Source organism: Aedes albopictus, chromosome 2, assembly GCF_035046485.1.
Source record: "Aedes albopictus strain Foshan chromosome 2, AalbF5, whole genome shotgun sequence".
In the NCBI taxonomy this organism is placed as follows: domain Eukaryota; kingdom Metazoa; phylum Arthropoda; class Insecta; order Diptera; family Culicidae; genus Aedes; species Aedes albopictus.
This window is the reverse complement of record NC_085137.1, coordinates 367904118-367931846: the sequence shown is the minus strand read 5'-3', so window position 1 is coordinate 367931846 and position 27729 is coordinate 367904118. Positions and strand designations below refer to the sequence as shown.

At 36.8% G+C, this 27729-nt stretch overlaps 2 protein-coding genes across 2 annotated transcripts; one reads left to right on the top strand and one right to left on the bottom strand.

The window, feature by feature from the left end:
• Positions 1–4513: 4513 nt before the first annotated feature.
• LOC109430542 (dentin sialophosphoprotein) lies at positions 4514–26171 on the top strand. Its single transcript, XM_019706608.4, has 3 exons — positions 4514–4942; positions 7042–7593; positions 24979–26171. The coding sequence occupies exons 1-3, from the start codon at positions 4681–4683 to the stop codon at positions 25632–25634; spliced, it is 1470 nt and encodes a 489-aa protein (XP_019562153.3). The 5' UTR covers positions 4514–4680; the 3' UTR covers positions 25635–26171.
• LOC115254769 (dynein light chain Tctex-type 5-B) lies at positions 25938–27419 on the bottom strand. The gene is made up of 5 exons (XM_029852437.2): positions 27224–27419; positions 27079–27165; positions 26968–27018; positions 26800–26901; positions 25938–26738 (listed from the first exon to the last, which is right to left on the bottom strand). Exons 1-5 carry the CDS (start codon positions 27245–27247, stop codon positions 26373–26375), a joined length of 630 nt encoding a protein of 209 aa, XP_029708297.1. The 5' UTR covers positions 27248–27419; the 3' UTR covers positions 25938–26372.
• Positions 27420–27729: the final 310 nt, after the last annotated feature.

Below are 27729 nucleotides of genomic sequence, written 5' to 3'. Positions count from 1 at the left end.
GTAACAGCGACGGTGGCGGTGGAGTGGATGGCGTGTTCGTTGGCGGGAGCGGCGGCGGCGGGGTCGTCGATAGCAGGGACATCATCAACAGCAACAACAGCAGCAGCCACAACAGCGGGAATCACGGTGTTATCTATTCCTTCGTTCTCGTCCATTCGTTCGTCGTATTTCGACGGCGCGGGGACGTTTGCGCAGGAGGAAGTAGCTGCTTCATCAGCTACTGTTTGTGCACGAGATGTGCGAGCGGCATCGTTGAGCTGATTCAAATTGGTGCCTACGAACTCTGGCATCAGTGAGGCTACGTTTGAAGGCTGGTTCAACACGCTGGCATAGCTCGATTTGTTTTGCACTGCTTTTAGTCTGTTGTTGAGGTCGACCTTTTGTCCCAACAACTTTTTATTTTCTACGCATGTGTTCCCTGGGTGGGACGGGTTTGTGCAGTGCTTGCACCATTGTGGTTGGTTTCGGTAAGACACTAGTGTCTCTTCACCACAAATCGAGACAAACGACTTGATGTGCCTGCGCAGAATAACTTTGGCCACTCGAACTCCGGATGACACGCCTTTGAAAACGAAATTTTCTCCCCATACTTGTTCCTTAATTGAAACTACGTCTCCGAACTGCTTCAAGTAGGCGGCAATGTCCTCATTCCTCACATTCTCGGACAGGTCGTGGATTTTTATCTCCACACCCCCGTCATCCATCGCCAAACGGACTCTGAACTTGGTTCTGTTGACTTCGAGCTCATGACGGTTGTCATGTCTGTCCACCGCATCCTGGGCAGTCTTAAGATCACGGCACTTCACATGCGCGCAATTTTGCGCGTGGTTCATCTGCAAACGCAGCACTTGGTCGACGGTGAGACCAATCGTCTCATGGATGAAGCCATGGATTTCTTCAAACGACGGGCGTTTGGGAAAGTTTGACAAATCTACCTTAAAGGTATTTTCTCGAGCACGCACGGTGGTCATGGTTGCTAACGCGTTGGATAGCACAGATTTCTATTGTCGCCAGGAAATCTGACGCGAAATACGTTCTCCTCACAGCAGTGGGAGACCGAAAGCGAGACCGAGAATAGCAATACAAAGCGCGGTTGAAAAACACGTCTGGTCGCAGCGAGAGCTTGAACCTAACTATTAAATTAAACTAAATTAAATTAAATTAAAATTAAATTAAAATTAAATTAAAATTAAATTAAAATTAAATTAAAATTAAATTAAAATTAAATTAAAATTAAATTAAAATTAAATTAAAATTAAATTAAAATTAAATTAAAATTAAATTAAAATTAAATTAAAATTAAATTAAAATTAAATTAAAATTAAATTAAAATTAAATTAAAATTAAATTAAAATTAAATTAAAATTAAATTAAAATTAAATTAAAATTAAATTAAAATTAAATTAAAATTAAATTAAAATTAAATTAAAATTAAATTAAAATTAAATTAAAATTAAATTAAAATTAAATTAAAATTAAATTAAAATTAAATTAAAATTAAATTAAAATTAAATTAAAATTAAATTAAAATTAAATTAAAATTAAATTAAAATTAAATTAAAATTAAATTAAAATTAAATTAAAATTAAATTAAAATTAAATTAAAATTAAATTAAAATTAAATTAAAATTAAATTAAAATTAAATTAAAATTAAATTAAAATTAAATTAAAATTAAATTAAAATTAAATTAAAATTAAATTAAAATTAAATTAAAATTAAATTAAAATTAAATTAAAATTAAATTAAAATTAAATTAAAATTAAATTAAAATTAAATTAAAATTAAATTAAAATTAAATTAAAATTAAATTAAAATTAAATTAAAATTAATTTCGAATTAAATTAAAATTAAATCAAAATTAAATCAAAATTAAATTAAAATTAAATTAAAATTAAATTAAAATTAAATTAAAATTAAATTAAAATTAAATTAAAATTAAATTAAAATTAAATTAAAATTAAATTAAAATTAAATTAAAATTAAATTAAAATTAAATTAAAATTAAATTAAAATTAAATTAAAATTAAATTAAAATTAAATTAAAATTAAATTAAAATTAAATTAAAATTAAATTAAAATTAAATTAAAATTAAATTAAAATTAAATTAAAATTAAATTAAAATTAAATTAAAATTAAATTAAAATTAAATTAAAATTAAATTAAAATTAAATTAAAATTAAATTAAAATTAAATTAAAATTAAATTAAAATTAAATTAAAATTAAATTAAAATTAAATTAAAATTAAATTAAAATTAAATTAAAATTAAATTAAAATTAAATTAAAATTAAATTAAAATTAAATTAAAATTAAATTAAAATTAAACTAAAATTAAATTAAAATTAAATTAAAATTTAATTCAAATTAAATTAAAATTAAATTAAAATTAAAATTAAATTTAATTGAAATTAAATTAAAATTGATTGAAATTGATTGATTGATTTGTCTCTAGGGGTAGGCGGGGCAATATGGACACCCTAAGGTTTTTGCCAACTTTACCTGGCAAGATGTCAAAAAAGTTTAGTTTTTTGATACATGTATCCTTTTAAAGTCTGTTTAGCATCTATTGCATAAGAATGCTCATGCAGAAAAATGATTTATCCACTTCAAAAAGTGTTATGAAAAATGTTAGTTTTTCATGACCGTCTTCAAGCATACGGGGCAGAATGGACACCCCCATGGGGCAATATGGACACCATGAGACTTTTACGAATTTAGTACATTATTTACACCTATAAAGTCATTTCATTACAAAACAACTATTATGGATGAATAATACGCCGAAGTAGTTCATTTTTGTTCAGTTAATTTAAATTCAGGCTGTTTCGGATAAAGCTTCGTTTTTGTCGGCATGTACAGCTGTGCCTAGAACAACTATTTTCCACTGTTGTCGTTTTTTGACGAATTTGTTTCACTCTATGTTTGCTATAGTGAACTTATAACCGAAAATATACTGAAATGGAAGAATTTGGTTGGTTTGTGATTTAGGTTATATTTTCCCTTGCCGCTTCTTTCAAAAAGGTGAGTGTCCATTTTGCCCCGGCAGCAGAAGATATTTCCAAACTTGATTTTTGATATAATAAAAAAGAAAATATAAACATGTTAAGCATGTAGACACTGCAAAACTACTTGCATAGGTTCTATAAATATCAGGTTTCAATCGACCTGCAATAAATTAACCACTAAATCTTATTTTAGATGGTGTGAAAATTATAATTTCCATGCACAAAAAACGGAGAACGCAACTTTTTCGTGTAAAATCAAGTATAATTTTAATTTCGAATGTTTCTTTCCTGAAACTACGTTTTAGACAAATGAACTATATTCTCCATTCATTAAAAGTTTTAAAAAGTTCGCATATTTCAAAATATTGAGGGTGTCCATTCTGCCCCGGGTGTCCATAATGCCCCGCCTACCCCTATGTAAGAGACTTTCAGCCCTTGGCTTTGAAATTGAATTAAAATTAAAGTGACTCACCGACACGATGAATCCAAACTTAACGGAATCGGACACTGTTTTGGTGATGACTGGTTCCGGCGACAATACGACGAGAACGAACAAGACTTATTGGCCAGCAGCAGCGACGAGGCACTAACGAGTTGGACGACGGAACGACTGGAATGGTTCCTACGGGTTTAAACTAATTGAGACGCGACTTTTTTATTTCATTTTCTCGACCGACGAACGCGATTTTCAAGCTGCCGCAACTAACAAAGTTTTTTTCCACTGCCATTTGCTCAACTGACAATGATGCGCGAAGAAATCGAACATTCAGCATAAATTCGAGGTTATGATTTATGCTCTCCAGCAATTTTCGATGAGCAACATAACTAACAAATGCCTAACAGTGTCGAACGCCTAACTTCCTCCGTGCTGGGTTGGCTTCGAGACCGTATACAAAGACAACCAACGACGAATGGATCAACCATGACACACGAGAGAGCGCAATCTCTCAAAAATAGGGTGGTTCCTTGAACTATACAAAAACGTTCAAAATTTTGTTCTATTTCACAAGACTTGTGATTTCATATTTTGCTATTGCAAAAATATTTCAAAAGATACAACATTTTTTAGAGCAGCTTGATTTTTTCTCCAAGCATTTTTCTTGATTCTTGAAATGAAGGATTGGTAATTGGGTTGTTTAGTGAACAAAATATTGCTATTTTCTATAGGTTAATCGAAAGAGCTCATTTTTCTAAGTATAACGTGAGTTTATTGAATTCCAATACCAATAGAATAAAAATAGAAATTTGGGATTTCGACTAATTTTTGGCGAAGAATCCGATTATGAAAAGTTATCTGGATATCCCTAAAGAACTCAATAATTATCATAACTATTGAGTCTTTTAGAATGAGCCATTTTACGAAGTGACAACAATGTTGATGATGATAAATATTGATTTTCACGGGTTATTGGACGCTACCTTCTGTCAAAATTCATTCATAAAATCGGCTCGTAAAATGGACTATAATGATCAATTACATCTTGTGGAGGCACCCTAATATAGGTTGTAAACAAACAAACGTCAGTGAACAAACCGAGCAAACAAAAACAAAATTTCAAAACTCCAAAACATTTTTGTGCAATGTTCGTCTTTTTCGTTGGGCTAAATCGTGAAATGCGTTAAAATAATCGGAGTGCTGCTAGTTCCACAGCAGAAAACAGTTCCGAAGAAGGATGGCGGATTCTTCAGCGCCGACATCGATGGATTTTCGCACTTTCGTCAGGGATCTGAATCAGTCAGCTCACATCGATTATGGCAGCAGCGGCGGTGGGAGCCGAATCTGTTGCCCGGCCGAATCGAGGCTATCGCAGGAGTTCGAGAATAATATGCAGCACCTATTGTCCAATTTTGATCTGGGCGATCAGAAGGACGTTCCAATGGCAGCGGTTTCAGAGATTCCCGCCGCCCCTCGCGAAGTGGAATTGTTGGAAACAGGTGAGTAGATGCCCGGTCGGATAAACACATTGGGAAAATATCGGAAATTCAATGTTCATTGTTCAACTCGTAAAATGTAAACCCGTAGTTTCACAGTTTTTGTTAGGCGAAGGAAACTGGTCAACTACCTATATAAAATTACACAGATAATTTTCCGAAGTGCATTGCCAATTTCTTGTAAGTTCAATATTTTGAAGATTTGATGAAAAAAAAATGTTTTCAAAATTGTAACGAAATACTTGATAGATTATTTTTCAATCAAAAACTTATCATATAAAAATCTTAAGAATGTTTGGAGCGGTTTTCAATCTTGAAATGCAAAAATTATCATTGTTAATTGTCGCGGTGCATTTGGCATGGCGTTGCGGTGCACGATTCATATAACAGTACTGGCTTTGCTAGGTTTCCTATTCACTTGGAACTGTTATGTGAATGGGTACAGCATATACCTAAGGGGAAACTTTAATTGAGAAATTATTATTAGCTTTGCTGGGATCATATTCGGCCCTGAGTCCAAATCCAACTGTAGGTTGTATGTATACAAAAGAGGTTTGCCTCGACCAAGCTGGCAGAGAGCAGAGTTTAATCACCACCAGTGTTTATAGTACCGTAATCCGGGGTAACATTGATCGATATTTTATTTCGATCTTCCTTGAATAATTCTTTTGTTAAAGCAAACGTTACATGTTTTATTGTTTTAATATAAGTACGTGCACTCTGCTTATGTGTTTAAAATGCTCGAAAAAGTATTATGAAACTTTTAAACATGCTAAAATAATTTTTTTTTAACTTATTTTCAATGTTCGTTTGCAAGTTAAAGTACTTACAAAATTATGTACTTTTTGAGTTATTTTAGGATTAAAATCCTCTAAATCGCGAATAACGCCTAAAGGTAGGCAATTGCTTGGGCAATGGGCCCATATAACCGAGGCGGTAAACGCACGGGTATTCAGCATGACCATGCTGAGGGTGACGGGTTCGATTCCTGGTCGGTCCAGGATCTTTTCGTAAAGGAAATTTCCTTGACTTCCTTGGGCATAGAGTATCTTCGTGCCTGCCACACGATATACACATGCAAAATGGTCATTGGCAGAGGAAGCTCTCAGTTAAAAACTGTGGAAGTGCTCATAGAACACTAAGCTGAGAAGCAGGCTTTGTCCCAGTGAGGACGTTACGCCAAGAAGAAGAAGAAGTAGGCAATTGCTTGAGGAATTGATGCGGAGCGGACCTGGTGTGATGGTTAAAATACGTGACTATCACGCCGAGGACCTGGGATCGAATCCCACTCCCGACAAACTCACAAATGTGGGTTCTTCCTTCGGGAGGGAGGTAGCGTGGGTCCCGAGATGAACTAGCCTAGGGCTAAAAATCTCGTTGCAGATAAAAAGGAATTGATAGCCTACTTAAAAAAAAATCGTACATTTTACTGAAAAAAGCACTTTTATAAAGGTTTCGTTTGTTAGATCCAACTCTAAGATATCATATTAAAGTTATAAATACAGTGGTTTTACCCTTATATTGTTTGTAGGTATCATACCAAGCATGAATGTTTAACAATATATATCTCATTGCGTTATGTTTACCATAGTTAAGGAAAAATCAATTTATTTCAATGCTTATGAAATTCAATGTTCATGAATTCCACGTTATTTAATAGGGCACTGCATGAAATCTCTCCTTCTCTTTCACTCTTACAGAAATTTTGTAAAAGGTAAAGAAACGTAAAAATCCGATACAAAATCAAAAAAGTGCAGTGTCCTATAGCTAAATACTTAACAGCAAGAGGAGGCGAACCAGCGCTCAAGCTGAAAACTTCTTAAATAAAGATAAAAAAAAAAAACTTAACAGCAGATTGCGAAATACCATGCGTTAGCAGAAACTGATTCAATTGAAAATGTTTGTTTGAACATTTCATGAGGTCGGTCGAGCCGATCAATGTTACCCCGCTGATCAATGATACCCTGTTTTACGGTACCAAAAATCTACTAGATAGCAGTTTAGGTAGGCTGCTACGTGTAGGTGGACACTGCATCAATTTGAGCTCCCACCATGAAGTAGGGATTTCCTATCTATGGTTAAAATTGTTATCATTTTTCCAGACCATCCAGTAAATGACAGTGCCTTCCCAGTGGACATAAGCAGTCACAACGAATCTCTAGAAACGACGTTAGATAATGAGGACGATCCGCTGGAGCTGACTGGTGACGATGATAGCGAAGACGCTGGCGACGGTGCAAGTTCGGACGAACAACAGCAATCGCGCTCGCTCTCCCTGTCGTACTCACTGTCCATTTCACACGCCCAGGAGAATTATTCCCAGTACTCGCAGAGCACTGATAAAGGGCTCTCGAAGCGATACGATTCGCCTTGTTCCTACGAAGACGACCGGGAGTCGGAATGTACCAATTTCGATAAGCTGGACGATTGGAACGACTTTATCGCAGATATGCAGAACAACAATAACAACAACGGAGATCCTGCCAGTCGCGATTTTAGGGAGTATTACGATGAGTATCTAAATTCGAAAGGTTTGAAAGGAAGCGACGATGGAGAAGATTCAACAGACGGGTGCAACATAAAAGTTAACTCAAGTTCGGAAACGACCGGCACAGATAAGGACACTTCGTCAAATTCCTTGGAGGACGAATGGGGTGAGTACAGAAAAACTTGTAATAAATTATAAGGTACAGAATGTAACTAATCGACAAATTGAGGGGTGAATTTGTGAAAAACATCGCGTTCTGGTGGGATTCGAACCCATGACGCCGTATTCGCTAGACCAACGCTTTAACCAACTAAGCCACATAACAGGTAATCATTCTGTTGAATAGAAAGCCAAACCAGAGTGTCTTATTTCTTATGTACCGTTAGTGTACCAGTAGTCGCTCATGACCCAATAGCCGCTCACTGTTGCAAAAATAAGTTTACACACATAAATATACTTTTTTTGGTGCTGATATTCTTGGACAATATAAATTAGACGAGAGCAAAGCCATTTTATGCAATATTTACCGGATTACATAAATTTTAAAAACAAACCAATGAAATTTTTTGAGCGGCTATTAGGTCCAAAAAAGTTGTACGTAATTTCATGTGTTCCAATAACCGCTCACGTGAAAAAATATGTCAAAATCGTAAAAACTGCCGATTTTAGTACACAGTGTGTTTAACCCCTATTATACACTCCTACGATACAGGAAAAAATGATTGTAAAACATAGAGTTGCAAAAATAATGCACTTTTCCGCAAAAGTCTATTCAAAAGATGATATAAATTTGTTCATGAGCGGAATTAGGACCGCTTTGGTCTCACACCAAATGTAATAAAATCACACTTTTATGAAAAGTTCTACATAAATCTTGATTTGTATCCGATTGCACTTAGATTGAACTAACATCATATGGAAAAACATTACAAATTTAACTGATGATGTTTTTCTGCGAAACTGGCCTTAGATGAGCGGAATCTGGTACCCTGATGGTATACATGAATGAGACAGTGTGCCATGAGCTAATTTGAAATGCGTTTCGAATAATCTAATCCTTGAGATCGTAGTACGCACATACAAAAAGTCAGTGTGGGTACGTGTTTCAAGAGACACCTCGTGAGACTCGTCTCGTCTCATTGAGCTAAGATTTCAGATCGAAGGAAGATTTTTTTTTTCATTTAAGAAATTTTGAATTTCTCACTGAGAAGCAAAAAAAAAACTAATGATAGTGTTATTGAAATTGTAGATTTGATTACCGTAAAATGGGGTGTTAAGGGACGGAAAAATTTTTCGTCTCCACTAATTCATAGATTCTACTTCTTAAAACTTTCAGGAAAAGCAGTGCGATCATTGTCTTGCATCCTGTTACGCATATAGATTACAAAATTTGACAATTTTTTGGAGAAATTGAAGATATTTAACAAAATGTGCGAATTTTTGGAATATATGAAAATGGGGTGTTAAGGAATTCAAGGGATACATTCATTCCCTTTCTTATATTTCAAGGAAAGATAAAAATCGATTAATTGTAACCAGGGTCTGTAATATTTCTTGAACATCATCGTAAAAGATTATCATAGTCCTGAAGGTGCACAGACATTTCATTGTCATCTACTTTTGTATATGAGTTTTTTTTGTTAAAGCTTCGAAATCTGAAAAAATACCGTCAATTGTACCTGAGTGGCTTTATTTTTAACAAACATATTATTCACAGTTACTATTTAGAGTAACCAAATTGAATAGTTTAGACTGACCAACTTAGTTTCCAACCAAGGATGTGTATTTACAGTTGTTTGTTCACTTAAATATATATATATTAGACCTGTTCACTTTTTTTGACCTACCCGTGTCACATCAAATTATCAATCCACATGCAAAAACAAGTATTCAGTCCAAAAATGAGCCAAATTGATAAAGGTTTAGAGGTGTATCAAATCGATTTTGTGTTTTTTCGAGCATTTTCACGAAAATGTACTCCAATATCCAAAAAATTGCACCGAAAAGGTACCAAAAACACCGTTAAAATATAGTTGGAACAATACTCTACAACTTTGCCGAAGACACTACGGTGTTTAAATTGCGTTTTTCAAAGTTATTCAACAATTTTCGTTAAAAAATCGCGAAAAAATACAATATTTTTACGGTTTTCATGTAAAAGTCATGTAAATTTACATTGTTTTAAGTGACTAATTTTATTAGCTATTGCTCCTATGTGTTACGTACATTTCGTCCATACATCATTTTAGTGTAGGAATTCGTTTTCATTGACTAATTATCAAAAGTATGTCACGTTGATACTAAAAATCGCATAGAGTTGCCAGTACAAAATTAAACAAAGTTACCCATGATTAAAACGTCATTACATTTCTTTGTCGCATCTGCATCAGTTTAAATTTGGTGTAGATGGTTGAGCATGAGACTGCCGATTCGAAGATTCATGGTTCGAGCCCTGAAATAGGATTTTTTGCGTCTCGATCCAGCTATAACTTAATGAGACTACGCTCTGCATCTCATTACAATTTGGAATCATAGCCTTGTTTCGAAACCGTAGAGTGCATAGTAAGAATGAAGTTTCCCTTTATCGTGTAGTTGTGGCTAGATAGATGGAAGTAATCTCCACAGTTGTATGATAAATTTTGCATCCAGGAGCAGTTCCATCATCGTATTGAATTGTTTTAGCTAAATTAATCGGTATCAAACAGATGTCCAATATTTCGTCCGGCTGATCTCGTCGACACGATTTCTTGTCTACAAGTAAACTAAATATCTAGCTAGTCCTGGGATGGGTTTAAATGGCAGATCCCGATCATCATTATTTGGGAGATTGCGTGTAAGTCATGGGCCATGGCTCATGGCAGATTCATCATCCTAACTGCTACAAAGAAAGAAAAAAAGTTTATTATGTATTTGAGCTTGAACCTGGGACCTTCTGATCCGCAGGCTCGAGCCTTATCATCTGCGCCATTTCTGATACTTGAATCAAAAGACATTAGAATACGATGGCATGACGTCTTAATCATGGGTAACTTTGTTTTAATTCGTGCTGGCAACTCTACGCGATTTTTAGTATCAACGTGACATACTTTTGATAATTAGTCATTGAAAACGAATTCCTACACAAAAACAATGTATGGACGAAATGTTCGTTACACAAAGGAGAAATAGCTAATTAATTTAGTCACTTAAAATAATGTAAAATTACATGACTTTTATATGTAAAATCGTAAAAAAATCGTGTTTTTTCGTGATTTCTCAACTAAAATTATTGAATAGCTTCGAAATAAGCAATTTAAACACCGTAGTGTCTTCGGCAAAGTTGTAGAGTATTGTACTAACTATATCCTAACGGTATTTTCGGCACCCTTTCGGAGCAATTTTTTGGATTTATGAGTAAATTTCTGTGAAAACGGTTAAAAAAACACAAAATCGATTTGATACACACTTAATTTTGATTACCGAGTTCGGTAATTTTTTGACGAGATTAAAACTGCTGAGCACCGAACTCATTCAGCAAAAATGCATTGTTTACCTTTTACATACGATTTTGACAGTTGTTTTACTGAACCTCAGTAAAATCGATTACCGAAACTACCGAGATCGTACTGCTGTTATAATCTCGTCAAAAAAGTACCGAACAGGCAATTCAGAAATAAGTGTGTACACCTTTAAATCTCTATCAATTTGGCTCAATTTTGGACTGAAGACTTGTTTTTGCATGTGGATTGATAATTTGATGTGTCACGGAGAATCAGAGAAAAAAAGTTTCAAAGTGAACAGGTCTAATATATATATTGAAATGTTTTATATGCAAGCATCATTAGATGGCCCAGGGTGTAAACTGTGTATTTACTGTTGATATTTCTACTCTGGAACATCGCTGATGGGTCGTATCAGGGTCGTGCAATTTCGAAAGGAAAACATGACGTACGACGACTGTAGCAAATCGTTTCCCATGCGAACGGACTGCTGTGATGCTTCATCTCTCACCCAGCAACACACTCGTTCGTTGCTGCTACAGAAACAAGTGTGTATGAAACATGGGATGATACACTTGGATTTTCGTTTCATTTATGAGTCATTGAAATACTTCAACATGCTAAAAACACTATTTAAACCACATTTTTAAATAGTGGTGCACGCCAATAGAATGATAATTATGTTTTATGAAAGAGGATAACAAATTCGACCACTTAAATCCAATTAACCGGCGCCCGTAACCATTGAGAGACTAGAGCGCACCAGTGAGACACTAATGCTCTGACGGGTGAAGCACAAGCAATGCGACCGGGTGGGAGACTACCGAGTGCTACGATGAGTGGAAAAGTTTTTTTTAACGACCGAGTCATTAGAAAAATGTATGAAACACTTGAAGTGACTCATTCAAATGTTGCATGAAAGTGTATCATTAAAACGAAATTGTACGCCCCTGGGTCGTATATTAGATTCCGAGATATTTTAGCAGCCATGAGTCATTTTCATAAATATTATACGAATCAAAATAAAATCTACTTTCGCGACTACTTTTACCCGCAGTCAGAGATACGCGCGACACAGTCGCCTAAGAAAGCAGACCTGTTTTCAAATTTTCCATCATAGCGCTCTTTGATAATTCTTGAAAATAAATCGCCACATGGCCGGGTGATATGATGACTGCTGCGACTGCACGTGGCATTTGTACTGCGATTAAATTTTGTCCATCATTGAAGGCCTTGGGCCCATATAGCCGAGGCGGTAAACGCACGGGTATTCAGCATGACCATGCTGAGGGTGACGGGTTCGATTCCCGGTCGGTCCAGGATCTTTTCGTAAAGGAAATTTCCTTGACTTCCTTGGGCATAGAGTATCTTTGTGCCTGCCACACGATATACACATGCAAAATGGTCATTGGCAGAGGAAGCTCTCAGTTAATAACTGTGGAAGTGCTCATAGAACACTAAGCTGAGAAGCAGGCTTTGTCCCAGTGAGGACGTTACGCCAAGAAGAGGAGAGAAGAGGAGTGAAGGCCTTGGAAAGTAATCGTCATAGTTGTGTTTTTTTTTGCTACGCACAATACTCTCTTTTTCAAGAGTCTGGTTTACATAATATATGGAACAAGTGATCATATTCCACATTTTCAAAAAACTGTCACGTTTTAGCGCCTATCATTAAATATTTAAATAAGAAAACAGACGGAGAATCTATTTTGAAGAATACGCCTTCGTTAAAACATAACAAAACACCTAAAGAACACAAATATCTGTAAAGAGGAGACTACTGCGGCATTAAGTTTAAGCATTTGACCAATTTTCTAATTATATGTACCAATCTAATACTTGTTTCTTAAGATCCATATTGTATTAGTTGAATTTATCATCCATAGCAACTGTTGGGATGTCTATGACTCAAAATGAAATCCGTAATACGTCATTCAGAATACTAACTGCTATACAAAGAATCAATCGCCTCAAAACTTCATGATATAAATAAAAAAGTTATATGAGAAATTCAATCCCCTAACACCCCACCACTTTATGAAACTAGACTTTTTTCACAAAAATGTCGGTGTTCGAAAATCACCTTAGTTAAATACATCAAATATTTTACCTTAGTTTCGTTTGAAATGAGTTGTAGAACACCTTACGATTACTCACATATTTTTCCTAATAATATATCTTACCTTTTTTTTCTGTTCGGGTGAGCCACTGCGACCAGTATTTAGATCTTTTGTGGCATTACCCGTATCCTTAGTATTTAGTGCATGTCGTACTACTCCATTATCATTGAGAGGCAATGAAGCATCGATTTCTGTACAGTTCCTGTTTTGTTATCCCAGAGGTGCAAGAAATCGATTGCGATGAAAAGGTCCCGTTATCATAGAGATTTTAATCCCAGTGAAAGAGCGCCCCTAATCAAACACAATCCATTCGAATTCTGAGAAAAACAAAACGATGGTACTGATATTTATCCATGCATCGGAACTCTAGCCCCATCCATGTCTTGCTTCTAGTTTAGTCCCAGGACAACAAAGAAAAACCCGGGACTTTAGGCTAGTTGCAAAACTCTGTCAAATTAGAGAATGTGTCCTACAATAAGAATGCACGTGAGTCCTTGGATTACTAGAACTTAACAGTCCTTGATAGGTTAGTACGCAATTGGGTTTTTAAATTTTGAAAAATATATTGATTTTTTGATTTTATACGAAAGAGCACCTTTTTCTGAGCCACTATGATTTTATTCAGGTTTTTAGAACCTTTTTTTTTTTTTTTTTTTTTTTTTTTTTAAGACTCTACACCGTCTTCAACCGAGGTTGTACAGACTGAACAAGCACTAACATATGACAACGGACAACACACATAACACCCAGTGGCCCAGTGGAGAATTTTCCGTTTGACGAAAAGTTTTCCTCGACTGGAGCGGGAATCGAACCCACACTCCGAGGCTTACGAAACGTCTAGATGACTGACGCCTCTAGCCGCACGGCCACGAAGCCCCCGTATCTAAAATCTATTCCAAAGAAATTTTTTGAAATCACCTTTTGACAGTTGGGCAACTGTTTGACAGCTCCGCCGAGTACAAACTGCGACGAGGGGTGATTCGACAAATCGCTCCCATACAAACTTCAAATTGATTTTTATATAGGTTCCCGGGCTCCGAAATTCATGAAAATTTGGATTTCGGCTCAGTTTGACATGCAGATTCAGAATATCGAATTATCTCAACACCGTTAAAGAAGCCAATTGGATACGTAAAGCATGTTTGTTTTCCTAACATCAAGTGTAGTCTCGGGTGGGCAAAGTCCGATTCTTTAACTATCAGCAAGGCAGAATAAATGCAATTTTAGAAACTGTCACCAGTAACAAGGACTTTGTACCGTGAATCCTTATTACCAAAACACATTACCCCAACTTGACAAACCGGATGTCACTAGGGTTCGGTTTGGTAAATCTTGAACCGTAACGCAACTCATAAAGGCGATCTACCTACGTTACGGGCTCCGTTAAAGATCGAACATATTTTAAACTCAACCATTCATCCATCAGCACGGGTAGCCTGACACCTTGGATTGGGGTTCCCTGTTTAGTGGATTTTTACCCCCGGAACAGGTGGTCCGTAGTGTTGGTAGTGTTATTCTTAGCCAATTGAGACAACTGCTACCGACACTACACAGCTATCTAGGCTGATCGGGAAAAGAAGTAAACATTGATGGTTAACTTCATATGGACCCGAACAGCCGGCATATATCTTACCTTACAAATGAATGTTTCAATGTTTTCAATTGAGAAAAAGCAATGCCGTTCTATTTTTGATGTTTATTGTCCAGTTAAAAACGTATATTTATGTGTGGTAATCCTTATAGTATGCCTTTATTTCCAACACCCATTTGAAGAAAATTTGGAATAAGTAAATCAATTTTTATACGGTTTGGCGATTTTTCAAAGTAGTGTGTAAAGAATCCCTTAACACCCCATGAGTTCTTAACACCCCATTTTACGATATATAACATTCCCTCGGAAACCATTCCCCAATGCATATTTTTTTAGGAAAAGAATTTTGGAAATTTGTTTTCTGAGGAATGGAATTCTGTGAAATGGTTCATTCTGTAGAATAAAACTATGGAGTTTTGTTTCATGGGCAATGTTTTTTGTGGGAATATTCTTAAATCGCAGAAATACAATTGAAACTCCAGTAATTCTTTCATCGTTAAGGTTATGCAGGTGTATTCTGCAATAAGTTCGTAAATTACCCGAGGAACAATGTGCAGATACCACCGAAACGATTTGAAGCAGTTGCTTTAAGCAGTCGCGTACATCTTTTAAAGAATGAATACAAATTTGCGAGCTTATTTCAAATCGCTCATAATTAAAACTGCAAAACTGAGGAACACTATTCTACTGTAAATATCCAGGCATAATTTAAAATTTTCTTTCATAGTAAACGTAAAACAGAGTTTATTCAATATAAAAAAGTTGCTCAGAAGGGATCCAATCTGGTTTTTTTTTAATTTTGAAAAATATACATTTTTTTATTATAATACGAAAGAGCACTATGATTTTTTTCAGATTTTTAGAAATTTATTTTGGTGTCTAAAATCAATTTCAAAGAAACTTTTTGACATCACCTTTGGACAGCTAGGTAACTGTTTGACAGCTCCGCCCAATACAAAATGCGACAAGGGGTGATTCGACAAATCGCTCCCATACAAACTTCAAACCGATTTTAAAATAGGTTCCCGGGCACCGAAATTCATGAAAATTTGGATTTCGGCTCAGTTTGGCATGCAGATTCAGAATATGGAACTATTTCAACACCGCTAAAGAAGCCAATTGGGATGCTTAGCGTAGTTGCTTCCAGCCGCTCCCTCTAAATCCATTCGTTAATCCACATATTGTTTGTACACTGCTCCTATTCGCATAACAGTCCCATTTTTGCTGGGTTTCCTATTCACATGGGACTGTTGTGCGAATGGGAGCAGTACAGGGGATACTCAAAATAACTGGAACAGGTAAAATTTTCACTTTTCAAAAAGTGTTCAACAAGCTGTAACTTTTCGAAATGGGCATCAAATTTTCTCAAATTTTTACTGTAAGTTCATCAACTAGTTGTGGTCTAAATTTGGAAAAGATCGAGCAATTCTACAGTTAGAATGATTCTAGAAAAAGGTATAATTATCCTATTGCTAACTTTGAGATCCGACTGCAATGGAATTTTGATCATTTATGGCTAATACCAATAATGAAATTTGAAAAACATTTGACTTAATTTGAAATTATTGTTAAGAAAAAAGTTATAGCAATTTCATTTATTCTATGTTTTTTTAGTAAATTTATCTATATTTTATATGCATCCTATTACTTTTGTAATTAAATGCTGGCCGTTTGGTTGCTTTCCCTTGAAACATAAATATATTCAAGTCTATTAGAGGGAATGAAATGAACTCAATACTATCTCAAATTTTGAAACCATGATGAAGTTTTGGATAAATTGGTGTTATATTAGAAAAATAATCTAATCGTTACAATGTTCTTTCGTGTAAGGAATTTTAAGTTTAGTCATTTTTTATAGCTCATTATATAGTCATAAATGATCAAAATTTCATTGAATTCGGTTTGTTCAATTCGGAGATATAACAGCTCAAAGTTGGCTATCGGATAATTATACCCTTTTCTAAAATCTTTATAACTTCGTGTAGAGTAGCCCGATCTTTTCCAAATTTGGACCACTGATACTAGTTGATGAACTCACAGTAAAAATTTGATGCCCTTATTGAAAAGTTACAACTAGTTAAACATCTTTTGAAAAGTAAAATTTTTACTTGTCTCAGTTATTTTGAGTATCCCCTGTATGAAGCCGAGATTCACTCTAACCCCGCATACCTAGCCACCAAGCAGTCTGTTTGCTGGTCTCTATTTTAGTATGAGTACCTTTCTTTTTTTGTTAGTATTTCATATGCACTGAAAATATGAAAAACTTAAATGTAAATACTTTTTAACTTACTTTTGAAGTTCATTGCCCTCTTTAAGGACCGACTTGTAAGAATCCCAAAATGGCCGCCACAATGGCCGACTTTGGCACCTACTCACGATTTTGAGCGCACAAATCGCGTCGTAAACAAAACCAGCGCATCTGAGCTTATTTTAAGCTTATTGCAAGTGAGCAAGCAAAGAATAATGAAATGCACTGTTGTCTGAAGTTTGCATCTTGAAATTTGTGCGTCCGAATTTCTGGTGCACTATTCAAGCGGGATTTCAAGACGTTTGTCCTTAAAGTTGCTTTCAGCACCTTCTAATGATTTTCCACAGTTTACTACATTTTTGAAGTAAACAATAAAATTATGTAGGAGTTTCAGAGATTGGGGACTACGAAGCAAATTACCACAGTTGATCATGTGCGTGAAGCGCCGATTTTTTAACATGGGGAAGCATAGGAAGTCAATTTTTAAATGCTTCTAAAAAATTCAAAACATTATTTAATTAAAAACGGATTGATGTACGGGATAAGAATCTTCGTTTTCTACACAATCAGTATTTAATCTGGGAAAAAACTTTTTAATCAAAATTATATGCTAAAAAGTTTGCCAATGAATTACCTACATCGGCTGTTTTCCTACTCTCCGCATCGACCAATGTGGCGCTAGCTTCTATGCGTGAAAAATCGCTAAAAGTAAATCGCAAAAATATTGTATGGCGAATAGCATCTAAAGGCAAATTTATCGAAGTGGAATACATTATTCGAAAAAATATTTGGTAGTGGTTGTGCACAATGGTGACCACTATTAAGCCTACCAAATATTTTTTCGGGAAAAGCTTTGTATTTCAAATAATTCAAGTTTAGATGCATTTCGCCATACAAAATTAAATTGATTAACTCCTGCTGATCAACTGTGGCTGTGCGCAAAGCGGGTAGTCCATTGAATTTCTCATCACGTACACCAACCCGCTTTTAATTGAATATTGTTTTGAATTTTTTAGAAGCATTTGAAAACTGACTTCCTATGCTTCCCCATGCTAAAAAATCGGTTCTTCACGCATACAGTAAACTTTTTCCAGGTGGCAGCAGCGTACCTTCGAACTCCCGAATGGAATCCTCCTCAGAGCAAAACAAGAGAACAAAAAATCTGCACCACGCTCCCGCATCCAATCCCAGAGCGGCTTCTCTCGATTTCTTTCGTCTTCCTGCTTGCAGCTTGTTACACGCTAACCTGAAACTACCCATCGCCTGGGTCGTTTCTACCCGGAGTTTCATGTTGTTAGCAGTTGTCAAAATCCGGGTAACCCGAAAACCCAGATAGGTTGAATCTGGGTAAAGATCTGGGTAATCGGCACTTTGCCACTTTCCGGCTTGAGAATATGGCAGCGGTCAGGCGAACGCTGGCAATTATGGGCGTTTCCTCGAAAAATATGAGGATAAATGACGGGAAAACAGTTAAATTCTTCCAGGGAACTGTTTTCCTGCATCAGGTGAGTGAACAGCACACGGGAATTGGGAGCTTTTTATCAAAAATCTAAATTGGAAATAAATTAACAAAATCAAGGTCCAGGAGGAGCTTGGGTACCGGTTACCCAGATTTTGCCACCAACATCGGTAACCCAGATTAGAGTAAAAGTGCCTTTACTCAGATTAGAGTAACTGCAGTTTTGCTCAATCTGGGTCGCTTTGACACCAATCTGGGTAACTGAAGGTTAGCGTGTACACCGAAACATGTGCGGATTTGTTTGTACAAAAAAGTGCGTTTGCTCAAAATTGAGGCACTTTGTGCACCGGGAGTTAACATAAATATGCTAATGCTCATAAAATCAATAATTAACAAGCGTACAAGTATTTATGTATGCAATGGTGTCATGCAATGCGAACGGAACGATCATACCGCGTAAAACGCCGGTGAAATTGTCCATCAACTTTGCGGGAGCCTCAAAAATGATGCACAAAAATGTTTCTCTTTGTGCTGATTTTTGTGGTTCGACGTTTCTCTTTGTTTTCGCATGCTCCCTGCTTGCGCTACGCTCCCGCACAAACGATAGCGGTGGGAGCGTACAAAGATAAAGAAAACAAAAACACACCCTAAAACGAAACAACACAGGCTTGTGGGATAGGATTTGCTGGGCAGAGGCTAGTTTTTTTTTCAATATCGAAACTCTTCAAATTCCTTCAAGACTTATTAGGATTTATCCACAAATTTCTTTTGCGAATTCCGTAAGTAATTTTTGTCATTTTTCTATTCTGTTCTCTTAATTCTAACATGCTCAATTTAATAAGAAAATAAGTCAAAGGCTAAATCATATTTTGCTAAAAAAAATCAAACCATTTGTTTTTTTTTTTTTCAAAAGACTCCGATTAAAATTCTTGTAAGAGTTGCTCTAGAAAATCCTTCTATAGCACTGTACCTACAACAAAAAAAAAAGTCCCGTGATCAGAGACCTCTTTAGTAGGGCATGAAAGCGCATGAAAATGTAGAAAAATAACATTTTCAAGACTTTTGGGGCCCTCTAGATTTTTTTAACTAAGTTTAAATTTTATGCATATTTAAAAGTTTGACTTTTAAAAATCGTCATCAACATCTTTGTAAACATATATCATGGAAATGCATTATTTTGCAGAGCTGAAATTTTCACAGATCTGTAAAGCAACTGTGATAAATATTTAACTTGTCAAAACTTATATGTATTATACAGCCTGTTACTATATTCCGTTTGTATAACACATATTTGGAAAGTAAGATTTATAAAATTAAAATATGTAAATCAATTACATAAAACAAGCCAATACTCATATAAAAAAAGAAAATATCTTAGCATTCCCATTCTTCAATGTGGAACTAATGAGAATATGATGAAAACAGCAGTGGTTGTACGATTACTGATGGTGATGGTAGACGAGGAAATTCAATGTTCTCAATTTTCACTAGATAAAATCAGATTGAAGTATTATCATGTAACGGATGAGACAGTTTACATTGAAATGAAAGATTGATTTCCAAGATGACATGTGTCAATTTTGTAAATTCATTAAACCTTTTCTTCCACTTTACTATTTTAAAATGTATGAAATTCGCATAAGTATCCAAATAGAGGAGAACGTGCCTCTGGAGCTGACCTACTGAATGTATGCATTGTTGGTTGATAACCATCAGTTTCGTCACTGACCAACGACGAAAAACTAAAAAAGTTCGTCAGCAAATAAAACTCCGTCACTTGCATCATCATCAGCGACCGACAAAGAAACCACGACGAGGATGAACTGAAAATAAAACAGGGAGCTATAGTTTTCGTCATTCCCTTTTGTCTTCTTCTGCAATGACGAAAGCCGAACATGTAATCGTCACATGGCATATGACTGCAGACAAAAGGCGAACCATGATTGATGATTTAGCCTCCACCTTTTCGAGCTGCTGAATTAGCTCTGTTGGTATGCTTACGCTTAGTGCACTGCCAATCCGAAGGTTTTGGTTCGATTCCGAATCAAGTGTGGTTTCTTTTTTTGTATTTTTTTTCTTCTGGTCAGCCTTTCTCGTGATATTGAGCTGATTATTCGATCGTCTGTCCTGTTCGGTGCAAGCACTTCAACGAAAATGCCGACAAAGAGAAACGGCAAAACTTTTTCGTCGCGACTAGCAAACAAACTGACGTCAGTGATTCTTCTTCAGATCCGATGAATATTAACAACTTTAACTATCTTTAACCCTCTCTTTCCCATGGTAGCACAGGTAATCCACTACTTTGCACTGTTCATACAAATACAGGATAAGTTAGATCATTCCCATTTTTTCGTCAGATGTTTGTATATGTTTGATGAACTATTATGCCAGATTTGGTCAAAAATTCTCTGCTCGTTTTTGTTTTAGAGTTAAATGAACAGTGCAAAGTAGTGGATCACCTGTGCTACCATGGGTAAGAGAGGGTTAACTGTAACCAAATTTGATGCGCAACGCAAACTTGCATTCGTTGTGATACTAAACAGCTTTTGTACTAATTAAAAAATATATGTTTCTTAGTACCTTGGTCAACCTCGGAGATTCTATTATTTTTTTCATTTTTTTTTTTCTATTTTCCTATGTAAATGTCTAAAAAGCGGAAAAATACCCAAGGTGGAATGTTTTTAACCGCACATATTCTGAATATTTTATTCATTTATTTAGTATTACATCAAATTCAAGATAAAACTGAATCAAGAATATTTCTCCATAATACACGGTTCGTGGCTGCCGCTCTCCATCCTCGGTCGCGCCCGATGCTCGCCAAGTCACGCTCCACCTGGTCCGCCCATCGTGCTCTCTGCGCTCCACGCCTTCTTGTGCCAATCGGATCAGTTGCAAACACCAGCTTTGCAGGGTTGTTGTCCGGCATTCTTGCAACATGCCCTGACCATCATATCCTTCCGGCTTTGGCCACCTTCTGGATGCTGGGTGCGCCGTAAAGTGCAGGCGCAGCGAGCTCGTGGTTCATTCTTCTCCGCCACACACTGTTCTCCTGCACACCGCCGAAGATCGTCCTTACCACGCGTCGCTCGAAAACTCAGAGTGCTTGCAGGTCCTCCTCGAGCATGGTCTATGTCTCGTGCCCGTAGAGGATTACCGGTCTTATTAGCGTTTTGTACATGGTGCATTTGATGCGTGGGTGAATTTTTTTTTGACCGCAGTTTCTTCTGGAGCCCGTAGTAGTCCCGACTTCCGCTGATGATGCGCCTCCGAATTTCACGGCTCACGTTGTTGTCAGCCGTCAGTAAGATCCGAGGTAGACGAATTCCTCCACCACCTCGAAAGTATCCCCGTCTATCGTAACATTACTACCCAGACGGATCCGGTCGTTTTCGGTTCCGCCTAGGGCAGGTTCATTTATTACGTCCATCGTTTTTCGGGATTTCCAGACCCCCCCCCCCCCCTTCCCCCTCTGTCACGCTATTGTCCTATACCTAATACACGTCCTGTCACACTTTTCTAGACCCCCCCCCCCTCCCCCAAATGCTGGACGAAATTTATGAACGTTCCCCTACCAGCATGTACTTTGTTTTTGAGGCATTCACCATCAGTCCGACCTTTGCTGCTTCGCGTTTCAGGCGGGTGTACAGCTCTGCCACCGTTCCAAATGTTCTGGCAATAATGTCCATGTCGTCCGCAAAGCACACAAATTGTCCGGATTTTGTGAAAATCGTTCCCCGGCTGTTGAGCCCGGCTCGTCGCATCACACCTTCCAGAGCGATGTTGAAGAGTAGGCATGAGAGTCCATCACCTTGTCGCAGTCCCCGGCGAGATTCGAATGAACTAGATAGTTCACCCGAAACCCTTACGCAGTTTTGCACACCGTCCATCGTTGCTTTAATCAGTCTAGTCAGCTTCCCAGGAAAGCCGTTTTCGTCCATGATTCTCCATAGCTCTGTGCGGTCGATACTGCCGCATGCCGCTTTGAAGTCGATGAACAGGTGATGCGTTGGGACCTGGTATTCACGGTATTTCTGGAGGATTTGCCGTACGGTAAAGATCTGGTCCGTTGTCGACCCGCCGTCGATGAAGCCGACTTGATAACTTCCCACGAACTCTTTTGTTTTAGGTGACAGACGACGGAAGATGATCTGGGATAGCACTTTGTAGGCAGCATTCAAAATAGTGATCGCCCTGAAGTTCTCACATTCCAAATGGTCGCCTTTATTGTGAATGGGGCAGATAACCCCTTCCTTACACTCCTCCGGTAGCTGTTCGGTTTCCCAGATCCTGACTATCAGCCGATGCAGACAGGTGGCCAACTTTTCAGGGCCCATCTTGATGAGTTCAGCTGCGATACCGTCCTTACCCGCTGCTTTGTTGGTTTTGGTGGTCGGAGTCGATGTTGGCGCCACGATAGGTCCTGACGTCGATAATGTCGGAGAAGTGCCGTCCGTCAATCAGAATAAAACGGTTTTCGGATGGGCTTTGGACGAGAAAACATATACGAGACACTTCGAGAGTTAAAACATATACGTTGTTTATCTATTCGTGGTTAACTTGATACTGAAGAAGTAAAACAAATACATATATCGAAAAAGGTGAACATTATATCGAATCTATACTAGTATTGATAAGCAGTAAAAAGGTCTAACAGGTACACTAAGTAGCAAGGGGTTGTGCACTCTAACACAGAACGTGGTCGATTTGAGATTCCGTCTGCTGTGGTGATCTCCAGGTGTAACGATAAGGGAGGCTGTGTTGGAAAAGGGTGCTACGTATGGCCATATTTTTGGAGGCGGCGAAATCAATAAGTCGTAGGCCGTTTTCGTTCGTCTGCTGGTGGGCGCTGAACTTACCAATCGTCGGTCTGAATTCCTCCTCCTGGCCTACCTGAGTGTTCAAATCACCTATGATGATCTTGACGTCGTGGCTTGGGCAGCGATCATACTCGCGTTCGAGCTGCGCGTAAAATGCGTCCTTGTCATCATCAGTACTTTCGGAGTGTGGGCTGTGCACGTTTATTATGCTGAAGTTGAAGAATCGGCCTTTGATCTACAACCTGCACATTCTTTCGTCGATCGGCCACCAACCGATCACGCGCCTCTGCATATCACGATGAAAGCTGTTCTCAGCTCGCGTGTGTTGCCGCAGCTCTGGTAGATGGTATTATGGCGCCAGCACCAAACCGAATAGCGACGTTTTGACTAGCGACACTTTTTTTCAGTACCGGGTGTGGTGCGCTGTGTGCGTTCAATGATGCACTATCATATACGTCACTTCCGATGTATGTTGTAAACAACTCAAAATAAGCAAAAATATTTTTCTCAAAAAAAGTTTTTTGATTTCCAATCGAATTCATAATATGATTACTTCTAAACATATTCTGAATAAAGAGTTCCAAAAATGCGGTTCTAATGAATAACCTTTGAAGTACATGCACTTTTTTATAAAAACTCCCTTTGGACATATGTCCTAATAAACCGATACCGTACACGGACCGTAATGTAGACGGTTCAACAATACCGCATACTGTTCGAATTATATCCCGAATGAGTGGTTAAGCACGTCTTATGGTTATCGTTTATGCAGGATAGCGTTTGACAGAAACTCTCTATAGTGACTGCCATTTGAAATTTTATTTCTTCGCAATTGCGAACTGCGATCGAAGAAAAATGATTGCTTGAGCGATTCAGGTAAGGAATTTCCCATATATCAAGATAGGCCAAGAAATTCCTTCTGAACTGCATCCTTAATGCAACCAGTGCTGAAAATAACTATTCTAGCAAAGAATGCAACTCTTTGATTAGCACCTGTGCACGGTGTGCATTTTTTTACGAAGAGAGCTGAAAAATCAAGTTTAGCATTAAGTTGGATTCCACATTTTCCGCAATGACTGTTCATTACAAGTTCGTGCATAAATACGTGGACCATATTTTGGTTGACAAACCCTCAATCCTCCCTCTCGTTAAGTTTTTTTTCCATACAACAATTTAAAAATTTACGTGCAATGTAGGTTTTGGCCAGAGCTCTCTTTTATCCTATAAAATCTGCGTAGTTTATGAACGGCCCATTTACCTTGTAAAAATATGACTTTTTTAAATTGCATAACAATAAACTATTTTATGCAATTCAGTATTATAATTTATATTTTATACAACTCATTTCAGTATCATAATGACCGAATGTTCCGTATTGGTTCATTATGCAACTGAAATGAGTTGCATAATGAAAAATAGTTGCATAATGTTCATAATGCAACCCATTTGAGTTGCATTATGAACATTATGCAACTCAAATGAGTTGTATAATGAAAAAATCATTGCATAAAATTTTGTATGGAACTCGTTGCAAAACTCGATTTTTTCAGCACTCTTCGTATTTATCCCACTCGGCAAGCCTCGTTGGATAAATGTACGACTCGTGCTGAAAAAATCAACTTTTTGCAACTCGTTACATAAATAACTATTAACACATTTTTATACCGCACCCTGTAAATCTGGTCAGCCCATTTTTGTTTCCCACAAATGCTCTATTGTTCTTACCACTCGATAACGTTTTGTTTACGTATGTATGGCCAAGGAATCATTCACGGCTAATGCAAATGTACAAATAAAATACATAATGTCATATTCTTCATATTATGGTGTTTTATAGATAATCGTTCAACTCCGGCTGATAGATCTACAATGGACAAATCTACTTCGTTTATGGAATACCGCAATCCACCCCTCGATGTGGAAGATGATCCAATGGACACTGAGGGCAACTCAAGTGCAACCACCGGAGTCCCAATTCAGCGGGTGCCTTCCGGCAAACGTAAATTCTGTTATGATGATCTGGATGATATCGAATACGAGGTTACCGAAGTTATCACGGAGAAATTCCGGAAAACGGATGAAGTGCCCTTCTATGGCTGCCATGAACCGATTTCTCTCATCGACGATGAACTATTTGCTCAAATGGTTCGTATAGAATCTTCCAGCAGTAAGACGCCCATTCCGGAAGAAAACAGTGAGTACGGAACAAGCAGTAACGAGATTTCAATATATGACAAACGTGTTGACGACGAAGGGAATCTAGATGAAGGTGAATCCAATATCGCAACGACTCCCACGAATGCCAAGAATCTCGAACAAATGTTTCAAACGTTTGAAAGTGCTCCTCGCAATAGCTCGACGAAAAGTGTCAACAACCAAAGACTCCAGCACAAAGTGCTGTCCCGAAACAGTGCAATCGAACCCAGTTCTTCCCCTTTTCATCACTTTGACCGATCTTTCATAGCCAAGGTTGTTGATTCCAATGGCGATTGATCGGTCAAAAAATGAATATGATCTTTATTTAGTATGATCTCTATATGCTAGTGTGTTTATTTGTGGGAAGTTTGTTTTCGCATGTGGATATCAGTATTTTATTTCATGGAATCGTATCTAGTCAGTAAACTGGCGACAACTTAACCAAAAACAGACATCAAACATCGCTGTAAGCTGATATCACCAAAGGCAAACAGAACGTCACGAATGTAGGGATAGATTTTGTACGGGAATTTCAAATCTTGCTCAAGCGATTTTTGTCTAATATTGTTTTGTTTCGAAATTGATAGTTAGTACTAAGAATTGTTATTTTTTTTGGTTTTCTGTGCGAGAAAAATGGAGTTTGTGTAACTCATCGATAGACGTAAGCAATCCTCACATGTACCTAGTGAAACCTGGTAGGCCAGTCAATAGATCTATTCTGATACCTAATAGATTTGCAGTGCAAAATTCAGATATTAAAGGAAAATTTAACTAATAGACTTATTCAGATTTACCTTGAAGACTTAGTGAAATATATTAACTATGTGAATGGTATATAGTGTGATTTTTTTATCCATTCCGAAATTCCATGCGGCTACAATACAATCAAATGGTTATTCCAAAGTTGAGAAGAGGATATTTTGGTATGCACGTAGAATATCATTACCTACATCTTTTAGCATATAAGTGGGAGACAGTGGCAACGCCGCACGCTTTGCATAACATTTTTTGTTCTGTAGTTTGTTTAAAACACTTCTATTCATAATATACGGCAAATACTGTGGCAATTATAAAATATGTTGAGGTTTCGTAAGCAACATTCACGTATCCATCTTTGTCGGCATCCCATACGAAACGCATAACTGATTTGAAATCCTGGGAGTTTTTATCGCCAACAGTCACCACCGCCAATATCCGATACCGTTCGAAGCCGCACCGTTTCACTACATCGCGAAGATCAACACTCAAATTTTCAGCTAACCGTTTGGCACGTCTCGGGTTGTACTTGTGTTGCTCTACGAATGCAGTGAGATATCGATCGACGATCAACTGAACTCGCTCGCGGACGAATGGATTGCGCGATTCCATACGATAGTTGTTCTGGAACCGGGGTGCCTTATACTGGAAAGTATGTAAAATTTTGGGTTTCCTTCCTATTTTAGTTATATTGATGAATAATTACCATTGTGCTGCGACGGCTAGTCCATCGTCTGGATTGCAGCGATGGGAAACCTGAGCTCATTAAGCTACTTAGTAAATTACCTGTTGAGGATTGTCTACGAGACTGCGGGAAGCAATCGATTGAATTATTGAAAGAAAAACATAGGTAATTCGAATTATCAGAACTTACATTTAGTGACATGTCCAAACTTTCGCGAATTCCGGGAAAAACTGACTTGCGCTATGGACGTAAACGGTCACGATAAACTATACTTTTAAGAATAAAGTTATTCATGCTTACATATACTTTAGTTTTCTCTGATACTACATGTTCGCTAGGCTCCATAATGACGATCTTTTTCTTTTTTGCCTTTTTATCAGGCGTCGCCTAGAAATAAACGCATTATTACGAGCTGAAATTGAATAAAAATAACAAATTTTCTAACCTGTAAAATTGATCCAGAAGCCATTTTGTTCTCAAGTTTTGAATCTTTCAGTTTTCACAAGTAAAGAATTCGAAAGTGATCGTCAAAATTTAGCGTTTATCTATGACTACTTGATTAAAAAAATAGAAAAAAATCTAAACTTCTTATTTATGTAGAAAGGATATTTGATCAGCACGTGAGCAGTGAAGTAAGCTTAGCTTCTTTAACCCTCTAATACCCAAATTTTTGATTTTGATCTAAATATCATTTTTCGTCATCTAAAATCGATTTAAACATGTTTTGGAAGATGATTCTTTTTAATTCTCGATTTCGTGATTTTCAGTTTTTGATTTTTCTAATTTTTATTTTTAAACTTCCCCACACTATTATATTTTTCCTGGAAGCCTATTTGGGGTACGGATTTTTTGGGATGAAAACATTTTGAGATTTTATGATTATTGTTGAAATATTTTTATTTTAATTTTTTTTCACATAAAATTTTATTTTCCGTGTAATTTTAAGGAAAA